Source organism: Natator depressus, chromosome 10 (genome assembly GCF_965152275.1).
Source record: "Natator depressus isolate rNatDep1 chromosome 10, rNatDep2.hap1, whole genome shotgun sequence".
Classification (NCBI taxonomy): domain Eukaryota; kingdom Metazoa; phylum Chordata; order Testudines; family Cheloniidae; genus Natator; species Natator depressus.
Genome location: NC_134243.1, coordinates 58003579 through 58020065, shown reverse-complemented (window position 1 = coordinate 58020065; position 16487 = coordinate 58003579). Strand labels below are relative to the sequence as shown.

Here is a 16487-nt window from a genome sequence, read left to right as displayed (position 1 = left end):
GAGAGAGCCATAGATTTCAGTAAAGAAAACAAGTAAGTTTAGAATCCCTTGTTACCTAATATTTTTAAATTAATGGGCCGCTCCAATTACTACCTTTTTTCTTTTTGTTAATTACCTAGCACTGGGGAATTTGGATAATCCCAACTCAGGAAAAAGATACAAATTCCCCAGTGTAATTAAAAAAAAAAAAAAAAAAAAAGCCCAGAGTAAAGGCAGCATCTGATACAATCTTTGTTAATTCTGACTTTTTAATAGTGGACTTGTATTTACTGCCATATTTATTAATGCCTCCAAACATTTGGTCCTCTCCCACCATCCTCTGTATCTATATTTGGCAATTAAATGATATTTGGCAAAAGAGAGAAAGCAATCAGCACCATCTTAATCTAACCCTTTATTTCTCTGTATTCCTTTTCTTAGGGGATGTGTGAACCAGTGTAACTTACACTGATGTAGTTAGTTGGTTATGTAAGGCATTTGCATGGGTACGGCAACATCAGTGTAGTTAATCATGTAAATTTCCCTACTCTAGAGAAGCCCCTTACATTTTGTTACTTTAGTCTTTTCTCCTTAGCATCTTTTTCCCAGATACACCCACTGCCCTCCCTTCCTTTATCTACCCTCTCCCCCAGCAGTATATGATTCTTTAACAAATATCTACAGCCTGATTTGCTTATGGGGCCTATAGACTCTTAGAAACATGAGACTTCCTAATATAGTTTTTCAGGGCAGGAAAGATGTTTAGTTAGTAGGTATTAAGTGAGAAGAAGATGCAAATGAATAGGGAAGGTTTGCAAGGGTAAAACGGAAGTAGGTATTAAGAGGCACAATCAGGGATGGGACAGAAGGCAAACAGAAAGGAAGATGTATGGGTGAAACTAGGAAGGGAGAGGAACAGAATTATATGTAGGGAGCAGATGTGAGACCAGGCAAATCACTGCCCTGTACTTTAAGAAGGGGCAGGGTTGTCTGGCTGGCCAGGAGAAGAGGGCAATGCTTTCGGGCTTGGGGAAGGAGAGGAGATGTAAAACTGCTGGAAAAGCAGTCAGCGTGGTGGATGACTCACCACTCGGAATGAGGGGTTTAAAAAGGTCAGCCTGGGCCTGGACCCTCCCCTCATCACTCAAAACAGGCTGAGCAGCATCCACTCTCCCTCCCTAATTAGGTCACAAATATGCTGGGTGATTAGCTATATCTGCTGTGGGCGTTATGCTTGCTGCCTCGTTAAGAGGGGCTGGGAAGGAATTTTTCCCTTACCACCATATTGGCCAGGTGCAGTGGGGGATTTTTTGCTTCCCTCGCAGCAGGTTCAGGTGGGCTCTGTTCATGCATAGCATGATGGACGGGAGGCCATATGTCACAACTCTTTATTTAAGTGTATAGCAGATGTTCAGTGCAGGTACTCCATAAATTAAGGCACAAAAGAATTGATAAATGGCTTGGAAAAGGAATTAAGGAGAGGTGCTTAGTAATTGAGCAAGCTGGGGACAGTTGGGGACTCCTCTGATTGGTACAGCAGGGAGCCAACCCCTTGTCTTTATAGTCCATCTTAACCCCTCCTACGAGTGGGGGTGATCAGTAAGGTCCCAGCAAGGGAATTGCTGGAGGGACCTGGATGAAAAGGTGGGAAGCGGGTGGAAGCTCTCCCCCCTCCACCCTGAAATTGACTGGAATTGAAGGTTCCTGGCAGTGGATCTACTGGAGGGACATGAACGGAAAGGTGGGGGGGGGGCGGGGCTGAAAAAAGCACTCCCGCGGCCCCCCCCCCCAATGAATTATGGTGGTTTTCACCTGCACTGCACATTTTATCTGCCGAGTTAGTCCCAGACATCTTATAATAAAGTTGCAGCCTGATTAAACCCACATCTAATGTCTCTTGTCGTTCTTTCAGCATAGCCAGACAAATGGTCATGGGAAGAAAACAAAGCAGCAAATAGAAATGCAAGCAAACAAACGAAATAACAATACAGAAAACTAAAAAGGGCACAATGTTAGCGTCTTTAATTTAAATAAAAATAATTCCAGCAGTAAATAGCTCTTTGCTTTTACTAAAGCACTTGCTAGCTGATTTGAAGGTACTCTGGATTTACCGTGCTGTAACAGAGAGCAGAATTTGACCCCGTAAATTGTTGCTGCCTGCGTGTGTGTCTGTGCATGCCGTCCCAGACATAGATTTTTATCTCCCGGTAAGAGAACCTGCTTATTCTGCAGCCAGCATTAAGTCTGTTTTGTAAATTTATCAGCAAGGTCAATGATAAATGAGAGATGTAGCTGATCCTCTCGACCCACTCCCCCTCTGACCAGATCAGTCTGCACTACTCTGTGGGGAAATTATCTAAGTCTTCTCTGAACAGAGATATCACCGTGAGAGGGCTTCATCCAGTGTTGGTACCATTTAGGTTCATATAGTATTAGAAGATACAGGAGTGTAGCAGTAATGCACTTTGTGGTATGAAACATATTTTAAGTAGCAATACTGTCAGGGAATGGATTTGCTACACTGAATAAAGGGACAGACACAGGTCTATACACCTACATTCGTTTACACACATGTATCAGTCTGTTAAAGTACATATTTTAGAAAAGCAAGTTTAGTGCAGGGAGGTAGGGAGAGACTAACTAAAGGGCTGGTATTTTTGTCTGATACTTTGATAAGTAGTAATTTTTTAGGGCTGTCGATTAATCACAGTTAACTCATGTGATTAACTCAAAAATTAATCGTGATTTAAAAAAATTAATCACAATTAATCGCAGTTTTAATCGCACTGTTAAACAATAGAATACCAACTGAAATTTGTTTAATATTTTGGATGTTTTTCAACTTTTTTATATATATTGCATTCTGTGTTGTAATTGAAATAAAAGTATATATTATTTTTTTATTACAAATATTTGCACTGTAAAAAAGATAAAAGAAATAGTAATGAGGACTCCAGTGGCACCTTAAAGACTAACAGATGCATCTGAAGAAGTGTTTTTTTTACCCACGAAAGCTTATGCCCAAATAAATCTGTTAGTCTTTAAGGTGTTGCCAGACTCCTCATTGTTTTTGTGGATACAGACTAACACAGCTATCCCTCTGATAAAAGAAATAGCATTTTTCAATTCACCTCATACAAGTAGTGTAGTGTAATCTCTTGTCGTGAAAGTGCTACTTACAAACATAGATTTTTGTTGTCGTTACATAACTGCACTCAAAAACAAAACAATGTAAAACTTCAGAGCCTGCAAGTAAACTCAGTCCTACTTCTTGTTTAGCCAATTGCTAAGACAAACAAGTTTGTTTACATTTACAGGAGATAATGCTGCCTCTTCTTATTTACAATGTCACTAGAAAGTGAGAACAGGCATTTGCATGGCACTTTTGTAGCTGGCATTACAAGATATTTATGTGCCATATATGCTAAACATTCGTATGTCCCCTCATGCTTCGGCCACCATTCCAGAGGACATGCTTCCATGCTGACGATGCTTGTTTTAAAAAAAATAACGCATTAATGAAATTTGTGACTGAATTCCTTGGGGGAGAATTGTATGTCTCCTGTTCTGTTTTACCCATGTTCTACCATATATTTCATGTTATAGCAGTCTCAGATGATGACCCAGCACATGTTGTTCGTTTTAAGAACACTTTCACTGCAGATTTCACAAAACGCAAAGAAGGTACCAGTATGAGATTTCTAAAGATAGCTACAGCATTCGACCCAAGGTTTAAGAATCTAAAGTGCCTTCCAAAATCTGAGAGGGATGAGGTCTTAAAAGAGCAACACCGTGATGCGGAAACTACAGAACCCGAACCACCAAAAAAGAAAATCAACCTTTTGCTGGTGGCATCTGACTCAGATGATGAAAATGAACATGCGTCGGTCTGCATGTTTTGGATTGTTATTGAACAGAACCTGTCATCAACATGGAGGCATGTCCCCTGGAATGGTGGTTGAAACATTCATGGACATATGAACATTTATCTCATCTGGCACATAAATATCTTGTGACACTGGCTAAACGACAGTGCCATGAGAATGCCTGTTCTCACTTTCAGGTGACGTAAACAAGAAGGGAGCAGCATTATCTCCTGCAAATATAAACAAACTTGTTTATCTGAGCGATTGGCTGAACAAGAAATAGAACTGTGTGGACCTGCAGGCTCTAAAATTTTATATTGTTTTATTTTTGATTGCAGGGGGGTTTTGTACATAATTCTACATTTGTAAATTCAACTTTCATGATAAAGAGATTGCATTACAGGACTTGTATTAGGTGAATTGAAAAATACTATTTCTCTTGTTTTTTTGCAGTACAAATATTCGTAATCAAAAATAAATAATAATATGAAGTGAGCACTGTACACAGTACACTTTGTATTCTATGTTGTAATTGAAATCAATATATTTGCAAATGGAGAAAACATCCAAAAATATTTAAATAAATGGTATTCTATTATTATTTAACAGTGCGATTAATCACGCGATTCATTTTTTAATCGCTTGACAGTCCTGGTTAACAGCATTAACAGGTATATATTTCCAGAAATTTGACAATTTTATCTAAATGAGGAAACACACTAATTTGCATATTTGAATATGCATTAATTCATTTATATCAATAACAAGTATCCTGATAATCAGAACTTTAAATCCGACCAGGCTTCAGCATGGAATGAGCTTTAGCAATACAGAAATTGTCAGATTTAATATAGTGTCCCGTTTCTGACAATGGCCAGTACCATATACTTCAGAAGAAGGTGCAAGACACCCTGTACAAACAATTATGAAACAACTTGCTGTTTGCCTGGGCTGGGAGGGGACTCTAGCTACTTCCTGTCATCAGCTGGGGAATATTCTGGCTTCTCCTTGCCTCATCCTTGATAGTTAGGGGGCTCTGACAGCCCCTTCCTGCCACTTCCAGGCCCCTGGCTCTGCTGTCACTCACTGGCTACTTTTCTCGGGTTCTTGTGGCCAAGAAGAGATGGCTAGAGTACTGCCCAGTATTGTATTAGCCATAGCTCTAAGTCTATGGTGACAGGAGCAGTATTGCCAGCACCAAATGTTTAAAAATACTGATTTAGGCCCCCTAAAAATCATGAGTTAAAAAATTAAGAGTTTTTAAAATAAGTTTGAGGGTTTTATTTGCCTCAGGTGCACTCAGATCACAGTTTCAGTTTTTTTCTCAGTAACCACAACGGCTAGAAACTTTTTGTTTTAAACAGATGCTAAAGTTCTAATGTAATCTCATTAGAAGCTGGAGCTTAGGTAAAACATCAAATATTGCAAGATTAGCAATGGTTACAAGAGTTGGCAGCGCTGCAGTGGCTCAGGTGACCATGCTCTTTGCTGTGCCCCTGTGGTTAGAGTCCTCCTAGGTGGGACTCAGTAGTTAAACACACGACGTGAAGTGTCCCTAACCGATGGGAGACGGTAGTTCTTGGTCAGGAGCAGTGCAGAAAGCAGCTAAAAATGGGGATCTCCCAGCTAATCTGGGAGATTTAAGAAGTGTGGAAATAGATCCTTGCTTCAGTGGTATAAAGTGCAACTGCCAAAGCCCTACAATTTATGACCTGGCCGAATGCAAACAAAATGGTGGGTTTTTGCGATTTCCCATCGTTTTGTGATGTGCCCATTTGCTTTTAGAACACGATGATACAGAAAAGAGGGACCAGGCAGGAGGGTGGAATGTACATGGCTAGAATATTTAAAGAAAGAAACTTCAGTCTGGGAATTAAGATATGTTAACTATAATACACAACAACCATTACTTTAATGTTCCATAAAGATCTCTCTATATACTAAATATGGATGCATTCTTTCCAGTCTTTGCCTCGGAATCTCACCCAACTCGCTGTCCCTGTTAAGTGCCATGTGTGTTTTTACATATATAATCACACTTTCATAGTTACTCTTCAAAGGGTTAGACACAGCCTAAGGAGCCCAAAATGGTTATATGGTAAATAAATGGTTATTCTCTTTCCAAATTCAACATACAGTTCTAGTTCTGATCCTTTCTGTGACCCTGTCTCTCTGGTTAGTTTTTTATACTAGTGAGTAAAATGATGAATAGAGCTTTTAATTTTCGGTGCTTTCTGGATGGGAAATATCCTGTTAATTTAATTGTTGTTTAGTGCCTTTAACCCTGAAGGACTTTAAAGTGCTTCACAGGCCGTGTGTGTGTGTGTGTATGTGTATATAATATATATATATATATATCTCATCATTGAAGTGCAGCCACCTCTAGGGAGGAGGGCCACATATCAGTAGACAGTCAATACCCAGCACACTTACCACTAATTTGTTCTGTCTACACAGGGGAAAAAAAGGTGTGTTTTTTTCCAACTGAGTGACCCTCTATCCCCACAAATGCCTCTGTGAACAGCACTTAACACCTGTTACGTCGTGTGAGCTGGCCATGTTGTAGCCTCGGGTTCAATTGAAAAAACACACCTTTGTGCTCACATAGGCAGGCCTATGGAAACCAGAATGACCTATGGTAGTTTTAAATACAATCTGTTGGGCAGCCCTAAACTTTTTATTATATTTGCCATCCTCAAGTTGTAGAATGTGAAATACAGTAATTACCATTCAAAAAGTCAGTGTGTGTCACCAGATACCACAGAGGTGATTTTAGTCCAGCAGTTCTCAAGCCTTCTCCTGGCCTTTTATTACAGGGATTTCACTTAGGACTGGGTAGGCCATTGCCTTTATGCCCTCTCCGAAGAGGCAGCCATGCATGTAACATACTAGCTTTGTGTGTAATGTTGCCCTCTAGTGGCTGGCCTATGGAAGGTCCTGCTTCTTTTGTCCCGTTTCTTTAGCCCAAGTAGTAGAGTCTTGAGTTTTTTGGATTCAAAGAAGGACCAGAGTTCTAGTTCCATTGGATTCAATAACTGTTTGTGTGCAGCACATGGATTCATTACATGTGGGCTCCCCTAGCTTCCCCTTCCCTTCTCTCAGGATACCGTCAGCTGCGCGGGTTGTCAGACGTATATTTCACTGCCCATTCCACTCACATAGCTTCTCTGAAGAAGATGGCAGTGCAAGCCAGGGCCGGCTCTAGGCACCAGCAAAACAAGCAGGTGCTTGGGGCAGCACATTTCTAGGGGTGGCATTCTGGTGCTGGCCATGCCGCCCCGAGAAATGTGCACCAGCTTGCCTCCGGCCGCTCCCCTGAGCGTGCCGCCACCGCTCCGCTTCTCCCCCCTCCCTCCCAGGCTTGCCATGCACCGAACAGCTGTTTCGCGCAGCAAGCCTGGGAGGGAGGGAGGAGAAGCCGAGCACTCGGGGGAGGTGGGTGGTGGAGCGGAGGTGAGCTGGGGCGGGGAGCGGTTCCTCTCCCCCGCCCCCTGTTACTTCCTGTGCTCCCCCCCCACCCTTGCTCACCTCCGTTCCGTCTGCTCCCCTGAACACGCTGCCTCTCCCTCACCTGAGAGGGAGGGGGGAGAAGTGGAGTGGAGGCGTGAGCAGGTGGAGTGGAGGTGAGCTAGGGCGGAGGGTTGGGGGGCAGAAAATGTGGCATGCCTGGGGGAGGAGGCAGGGCCGGGGATTTGGGGAAGGGGTTAGAAAGGGGCAGAGTTGGGGCGGAGCCGGGGGCGGGAGGGCACGAAAAAAAAGCAGGGGCGGCCAAAAATGTTTTTGCTTGGGGGCAGCAAAAATCCTAGAGCCGGCCCTGGTGCAAGCTACCCACGCTCTTCCCTGTCTCTGTTTCTCTTGTCCCTTTCCTGTCTCTGTCCCTTGCATGTGGCTCCCCTGAAGTTAGTGGAGCCAATCAACTTCCACAGTTGAGCAGCAGAAACAATTACTGTGGGGTTTTTTGTTTGTTTTTAATTTCATTCAATCAAAAGAGGGTCCTGAGCTTCTCATGATGGGAGAGGGCAAAAAGGACAAGAGATTTCCAGCCCCCACCGGACTTCTGGAGTGGGCTTGAGGTCTCATGGTATTTGGCAGTGGCACAAGATTTGGAGACATGATTGGAGCCCTGTTCTCAGGACCACTTCCTGTTGCTGGTTTCCAGCAGCCAAAGAGAACCAGAGCACGCAGAGCACATGGATCACAGGCTGCAGTCTGGCAATGACCAAAACCTGCTCTATTATGCCAGGCATTTGGCTTTAGGGACAAGGACTGTGTTACCTACCCTTCATTCTACCCATAGAATATTTAGAAGAGGTCTCGGTAGGGTTAGGCTCATGGTAAATTTCAATGTCAAAGTTAAAGACGACTAGGTAAATCTATAGTCTGCCCTGTTGGTGGTACTCATGTTGCCACTACTGATATTAAGAAGGCTAATGCCTCTATACCTTATGCTGCTGCTGTCGTTCCATGTTTTGGAGATGATGGAAGGGTAGACTCGGTCTTTCCGAAGAAATTGCTGTTCTTGTCTCTCTCCACGTCCCCTTTAAAAATTCAGTCTAGCTATTATGAAAGATCACTAATCGGTAGTTAATAGTGCAGTATGGCACATGAATCTTGAGGAGAATTCCTCTCCTAAACAAGAAAGAAGTGTGAGTAAATAACAGCTGTTCAGTTGCTGTGCTGTAAACTTCATTATACATGCAGAGCAGAATTTTCTTAAATATGTTGAAAAAAACATATGTGGGAGGTAGGGAGATGGTGGTAAAAAGACAAGAGTCTTTAGGAAAGAAAAGCGTTTTGTACTTAATACATTATAGAGAATTTGTTCTGGAACAGTTCATTCTTGTGAAAGTATAACCCCTGCCACATTGCCAGGATCATTGGAGACCTGTGGTGAGCTGCTGATTACGTGCTGTCACACAAGTTTAGGCTGCCTGAGCCAGCTTTTACTTACACACCCGTTTTCCCCTCTGCTCCTCCATCCCCAAGATTTTAACTAATGTTGGAGAAGAAAATACTTGGAACCTGTTCAGCGGGGCTGCTTCCTTTTTAAGTTTCCCCTTTTAGACATGCTTGACCTCAACCTTGGCCAGTTTCTGAAGATATGCAGTGGAAGAGAAGGGAGAATACCAATTTGGTTTAATTTTAATGATACATAATATACAGGTTTCAGAGTAGCAGCCGTGTTAGTCTGTATGCACAAAAAGAAAAGGAGTACTTGTGGCACCTTAGAGACTAACCAATTTATTTGAGCATAAGCTTTCGTGAGCTACAGCTCACTTCATCAGATGCATTCAGTGGAAAATACAGTGGGGAGATTTATATACACACAGGACATGAAAAAATGGGTGTTATCATACACACTGTAAGGAGAGGTTTCAGAGTAACAGCCGTGTTAGTCTGTATTCGCAAAAAGAAAAGGAGTACTTGTGGCACCTTAGAGACTAACAAATTTATTTGACATAAGCTTTCGTGAGCTACAGATCACTTTATCAGATGCATCCGATGAAGTGATCTGTAGCTCACGAAAGCTTATGCTCAGATAAATTGGTTAGTCTCTAAGATGCCACAAGTACTGTAAGGAGAGTGATCACTTAAGATGAGCTATTACCAGCAGGAGAGTTGGGGCGGGGGAGAAAACCTTTTGTAGTGATAATCAAGGTGGGCCATTTCCAGCAGTTAACAAGAATGTCTGAGGAACTTTGAAGGCTTTGTTGCAAGGATAGGTTCCTGGGTTAGTGGTTCTATTGTGTGGTGTGTGGTTGCTGGTGAGTATTTGCTTCAGGTTGGGGGGCTGTCTGTAGGCAAGGACTGGCCTGTCTCGCAAGATTTGAGAGAGTGTTGGGTCATCCTTCAGGATAGGTTGTAGATCCTTAATAATGCGTTGGAGGGGTTTTAGTTGGGGGCTGAAGGTGATGGCTAGTGGCGTTCTGTTATTTTCTTTGTTGGGCCTGTCCTGTAGTAGGTAACTTCTGGGTCCTCTTCTGGCTCTGTCAATCTGTTCCTTCATCTCAGCAGGTGGGTATTGTAGTTGTAAGAACGCTTGATAGAGATCTTGTAGGTGTTTGTCTCTGTCTGAGGGGTTGGAGCAAATGCGGTTGTATCGTAGAGCTTGGCTGTAGACGATGGATCGTGTGGTGTGGTCTGGGTGAAAGCTGTAGGCATGTGGGTAGGAATAGCGGTCAGTAGGTTTCCGGTATAGGGAGGTGTTTATGTGACCATCGCTTATTAGCACCGTAGTGTCCAGGAAGTGGATCTCTTGTGTGGACTGAGGTTGATGGTGGGATGGAAATTATTGAAATCATGGTGGAATTCCTCAAGGGCTTCTTTTCCATGGGTCCAGATGATGATGATGTCATCAATATAGCGCAAGTAGAGTAGGGGCGTTAGGGGACGAGAGCTGAGGAAGCGTTGTTCTAAGTCAGCCATAAAAATGTTGGCATACTGTGGGGCCACGTGGGTACCCATAGCAGTGCCGCTGATCAGAAGGTATACATTGTCCCCAAATGTGAAATAGTTATGGGTGAGGACAAAGTCACAAAGTTCAACCACCAGGTTTGCCGTGACATTATCAGGGATACTGTTCCTGACGGCTTGTAGTTCATTTTTGTGTGGAATGTTGGTGTAGAGGGCTTCTACATCCATAGTGGCCAGGATGGTGTTTTCAGGAAGATCACCGATGGATTGTAGTTTCCTCAGGAAGTCAGTGGTGTCTCGAAGATAGCTGGGAGTGCTGGTAACATAGGGCCTGAGGAGGGAGTCTACATAGCCAGACAATCCTGCTGTCAGGGTGCCAATGCCTGAGATGATGGGGCGCCCAGGATTTCCAGATTTATGGATCTTGCGTAGCAGATAGAATACCCCAGGTCAGGGTTCCAGGGGTGTGTCTGTGCGGATTTGTTCTTGTGCTTTTTCAGGGAGTTTCTTGAGCAAATGGTGTAGTTTCTTTTGGTAAGCCTCACCAGCAACCACACAACAGAACCACTAACCCAGGAACCTATCCTTGCAACAAAGCCCATTGCCAACTGTGTCCATATATCTATTCAGGGGACACCATCATAGGGCCTAATCACATCAGCCACACTATCAGAGGCTCGTTCACCTGCAGATCTACCAATGTGATATATGCCATCATGTGCCAGCAATGCCCCTCTGCCATATACATTGGTCAAACTGGACAGTCTCTACGTAAAAGAAAAGGAGTTCTAATGGCCACTAGTACTCCTTTTCTTTTTGCGAATACAGACTAACACGGCTGCTACTCTACGTAAAAGAATAAATGGACACAAATCAGATGTCAAGAATTGTAACATTCATAAACCAGTTGGAGAACACTTCAATCTCTCTGGTCACTCGATTACAGACCTAAAGGTCGCAATTTTTACAACAAAAAGATTTCAAAAACAGACTCCAACGAGAGACTGCTTAATTGGAATTAATTTGCACACTGGATACAATTAACTTAGGCTTGAATAGAGACTGGGAGTGGATGGGTCATTATACAAAGTAAAACTATTTCCCCATGTTTAATTCCCCCCCCACCCCCCCTTCCTCAGACATTCTTGTCAACTGCTGGAAATGGCCCACCTTGATTATCACTGCAAAAGGTTTTCTCCCCCCCTCCCTGCTCTCCTGCTTGTAATAGCTCATCTTAAGTGATCACTCTCCTTACAGTGTGTATGATAACACCCATTTTTTCATGTTCTGTGTGTATATAAATCTCCTCACTGTATTTTCCACTGAATGTATCTGATGAAGTGAGCTGTAGCTCACGAAAGCTGATGCTCAAATAAATTGGTTAGTCTCTAAGGTGCCACAAGTACTCCTTTTCTTTTTACATAATATACATAAAGCAAAAGGCAGGTCAGAATAGATCCTGAGATACGACTGTATTAAGCCTTTGTGACAGAACTTTTAACTTTTAACTCTGGTGGGTAAAGTTCCTTTTGCCTCACTTACAGTGCTTCCTGTTGTTGAGGGTACTGTGCTCTAAATGAATAATGCTTCCAGAAAGAGAAAAAAAAAAAGTATTGATATGACAAGAGAATAGCCCAAACACAGAAGATGAGGTGCTGGATACTTCAGGTACAGTATGGGCCTTCTGTTCTGTGTTCTCTCTAACTCTGAAGCAGTGTGTAGGCGGTTGGATGAGAAAGAACAGACAAATCAACATTCCATTCACTAAACTCCCCAGCATGCCTAAGCTTCTTTCACTCAGCTAGTAAAAGGGGGGAAAAAATGAAACGAAAAGGAGCCATTGGTAGAGTGCCTGCTAATTAGTAAAACTCTATGCTGCATTACAAAAAGCAAAAATAAATGAATACAGAGGATATTACCAAAAAGTATATATGAAGTTACAGCATCAGCAGAAATCCATTTCAAAGCTCTTTAACCAATATGTATGTACAGAAAAACTGACTGCCTTTTTGTTTACTTACAAAAAGACTAGAACTTGTCATCCTGCTTGTGTTGCCAGTTTTTGTATAAAGAGTTCATTAACCCGAATGGACAGTCTGAGCGATTTCTGAGTTACAGCTTTATCAGAGTAATTTGCATATTTTTGTTATTGCTTACTAGAAAACAATTAGTGAAGGGTCCTTTGTAGAATAAGAGCCTCTTATATAACTTGAATCAAGTTTGCAGTACTCCTTTTTTTTTCTTCTTCTTCTTCTTCTTCTGTGTTGATTTTTCCAGTAGCATACAGCACGGTATGGCTTTGTTGCTGATTTGTCCTGTTACACCTGGAGAGTAATCTCCATTTAAAAAGCAATTGGCTTTGTTTCAATTTACAAATGAATTACTGCTTACCTCTATTTTTTGCCGGTAAAGCAAAAATATTGTAAAATAGCTACCCACGCCTCTTTTCACTTTATCTACAAAAGAATTCACTTCACCTACACTGGATTATCCATTTTGTATTTCTGAGATGAATGTAAATATAACCCCTACACAATGTCGTGCTTAAATATTTTTGAAGTTACTAATGCAAAAGTCAGTGGGATTTTGTATGGGAAATAAAGATCTGTGCTGATGGATTCCTTTGCAAGATTAGGTCCTAAATGTCCAGGATCAAGAATCAAACCTTTTATCACAGAGCAGTCTTACGTTCCTGGTGGAAGTTTTGAATGAAAAATAAGCGAAGGGCCAAAGATCAGGTCCACCTAGGGGGTCACCCCTATGAGTTGAAGTGTTTTAAAATGTACACATACACATTTAAGCTCACTTGAGTCAACTCTTTTCGGGATTGTTCTATCACATGATTGGTCCATTCCACATCCTGCCACACCACATATAATGATAACAATGACACCATTCCTCCATCTCCTCCTCCTCATTGCCATTTCTATGACTCCTCAATACACTAGTTTCCTCCCTCTACCCGTAGGCTTATGTCTCTGACTCTCTGTCCTTTTGTTAACTTGGGTTTAATTTTGAATGTTAACGAACCCCAATTCTTTATCAGTTGCACAAGGTTAGCTTTATTTAATTTACTTTTAAACTCTGTTTATTCATGTTTTCAAAATAGTATTAAAGTAAGCTTTCTGGTTATAGATTCTGAACTGTAACAAATTCACTGCATAGCCATATATAAACAGTAGGACAAATATTATACAAGTGATATGATCTATACAAAGCAAAGATTCAAATGCTTGCAACCAAGCTCATTGCCAAAAAAACTATGAATGCACAGTATAATACCATGTCATGTGAGAAAATATCTGATGTAGTTTTATTATAATTTTGTCTTTAATGCATTGTATTTTTTTGTTTCTAAGCAAATATACAAAAAGCATCCCTTTGAAAACTTTAAGCACCCCGACATATGTTAATTAAAAAAAAAAAAAAACCCAGCAGTTAAATTCCCAACACCACTGCCCTAACCTTCCAGTAAAACACATAACCCACAGCAACTCACTTATAGCTAAACAGATTAAAACTCATCCTGAATACACAGAAACTCACTCCTCAAGGGCTCACATTGCTCTTGAGATCTGTTAGGGTTTTTTTATGGTAACTTTAAAAAATACTTAAGCATGAGATTACACTTACCTAAGGACTTAAAATGGGACATTTTAAAGTAAGAATATGAGGTGACATAATGATGAAACATGCTGCTGAAACATAGTGGATATTATTTGAAAGTGTAGTAATGCCTTCAGAAAGAGAGGTCTCTTACCTGCTTAGCTGGTAACTTTGGGTATTGTGGTTCATGGGTCTGCGAGTAATACAAATGCACCTTTGTGGCCCACACAAATCTGACCTTTCATAGAATATTCCAGGTTGGCACAGCCACAATTTTGTATGGATGTATAGTTGTGGGAGAAGAGTTATTACCCTTTCAGCTCTAGGGATCTGGATGCAAACTGGCTTGTTATAGGTCACAGATGGATATGAGTTTGGGCTCGCTCAGAATGCTGCGGTTCTCAAAATGGAGTTTATGGTCATAAACAGGCAACTGTGCTATTCTGAATCAAAACTTGCTCAAAAGCAAGTTTTCTGAGAGCATAGGTTGCATGTATTTTTTGAGGGTACAACTAATTTACTTTTAACTCTAGTGTGGATTTTGCTCCAAAATGCCAAAAACTCCAGTTGACAGTGTTCATTTATCTATATGAATCAGAAAATATTTCCATCTTTAAAATTGTCATCCAGGATTACATGGACTGAGATCTCTGTTTGGAAACAATCTGCATATTTTTTACATTGTCTTTAAAAATGGAGGTTTTGTGTGTCACTGTTTCTGTTATCTTTTTTACTAGAATGCTGCTGCCCTAGCCAGTGAAAGAAACACTGTAGAACAGATGCAAAGAGGTGCAGAAAATAGAGTGAAGGAGCTGGCTGAGCAAAATGAACAACTGAAGAGAACAATTAAAGAGCTAGAGGACAAAATTAAAGAACTCCATCAACAGATTGATAACATGAAAGGAAAAGAAGATACAATGAAGGAAAAAATAGAGAGATATGAGGTAAGTTACAAAACCAGACCTATAACTAGTGTGGTTTTCTTCCTGTTTGTGATTGGATGGGTACATTGCACAAAAATAAAAGATGAAAGATAAGATGAAGGCAGGCAAAGTCATTGTTGGTGCAGTAAAACCTGTGCAAAACCATTGGGCTTGAAGGAGAGAGCAGGCTGGAGCTTCACCTACAGGTACAGGGAGGCTGCTTCAGCTGACATGACAGTATAAAAATAACACTGAAGAGTGGAAGATGGGCACATTGGTGATGTGCCTGAGTGAGTTTAAGAGGAAATGGGAGGTTGTAGGCAGGGAGCAGTGCAATGTGGAGTCTTGGAGGTGTGGAAGAGGAGCTTGATGTGGAAGGCAAGAGGAAGGCAGTGAAGATGTTTTTAAGTGTTTGCAGTTTTATGTTTATGCTTGCAGATCTTCTGAAGGCAGATTAGAGAGAAAGCAACATCAGCATTCCTGAATCTATCCAACTTCTGTTTTGTAGAAAGAAAAGCAACACTTAGAAGATGTCCTGGCACACGCTGGGGAAGAGGGAAAGGAACTGCTGTTGGTGAAAAAGTCTTTGGAAAGTGAGCTGGAGGATATGCAGGCAAGTACAACAACTTAGTCAGAATATTAAATGTCCTTGTTTGTTTTCTGCAGTGGTGACTTTTTCTGGTCCTATTTAAATTCCCATTCTATTAAGTTTTGCCTTCACAGCACCATTCAGATCTTTCCTCTAAGCATAGTTTCATCTAACTAAAAGTTTGCCTTCTTTAAAAATAAAAATCTTTTTTTTTAATTGAACAAAGTTGGAGGGAAATAAATCCCCAGCAAACTTGTCCAGTTTTTGACATATCTGTTTTGTAATTTTTAAATTATCTGTCAGTTTTGGTTGTGTTTCAGCTAGACTTTACATGTGTGAGGATAAGAAGCTGTAATCTGGCAGTCATATAAATAAGAAAAATCCAGCTGTGAGTGAGTGATGGGGTGGGTAGTGGCCGTTCTCCCTCCCATCCCAGATCTCAGTTACTGAGCTGAGAAGGAGAGTGGTGGGGACACAGAGAAGAAATGGAGAGAGGAATTGATATGGAGGAGAAACCTCAAACCTGCACTACTTGCAGCAGGAAGACAAATGTGAAGAAACCTGGAGGCTTCTCTGGTGGGCAGATATTTCGGGAGATGGCCTGTGCCCCACTGGAGGGATAGGGACGTGTCAAAGGGTGACTGACCCTTTGAAGAGGGAATGGGGTCCATTTCACCTGGACTGATTACCTGCTGCCCAGTTGGGCGTAAGGGAAGGCACTGAGGTTCTTCTTCGAGTGCTGTCCCTGTGCGTGCTCCACTTCAGGTGTCGGTGCGTCCCGGCACCACTGATTGGAGATTTTTAGTAGCAGTGGCTAACGATTCACAGTGGGACAAGATCACTTCCAATACAGAGTACTGCCTTTTGGACTGTTGATGGTTCCACGAGTCTTTACCAAAACCCTAGCGGTGGTAGGTTCAGAAGGAGCTGAAGGGGTTGGGGACGCACAGGCGATAGTTGAATCGCCAACAGCACCACGAGACAGCTACTATGCACGCACGTCCTAACCAGGCACTGCTACCCAAAATCTCCAATCCATGGCGCTGGGATGCACCGACATGTGAATTGGAGCACCCACAGGGACACACATCTCGAAGAATCTCAGTTACT

General features: G+C 41.9%; 1 protein-coding gene across 3 annotated transcripts in view; it reads left to right on the top strand.

The window, feature by feature from the left end:
- CGNL1 (cingulin like 1) overlaps window positions 1–16487 on the top strand; it is a 114492-nt gene that overhangs the window by 62759 nt on the left and 35246 nt on the right. For all 3 annotated transcript variants that reach the window (XM_074966261.1, XM_074966260.1, XM_074966259.1), the window contains exons 9-10: window positions 14603–14809; window positions 15297–15401. In XM_074966261.1, the coding sequence (XP_074822362.1) occupies window positions 14603–14809; window positions 15297–15401 (312 nt within the window). The remainder of the gene's footprint in view (window positions 1–14602; window positions 14810–15296; window positions 15402–16487) is intronic.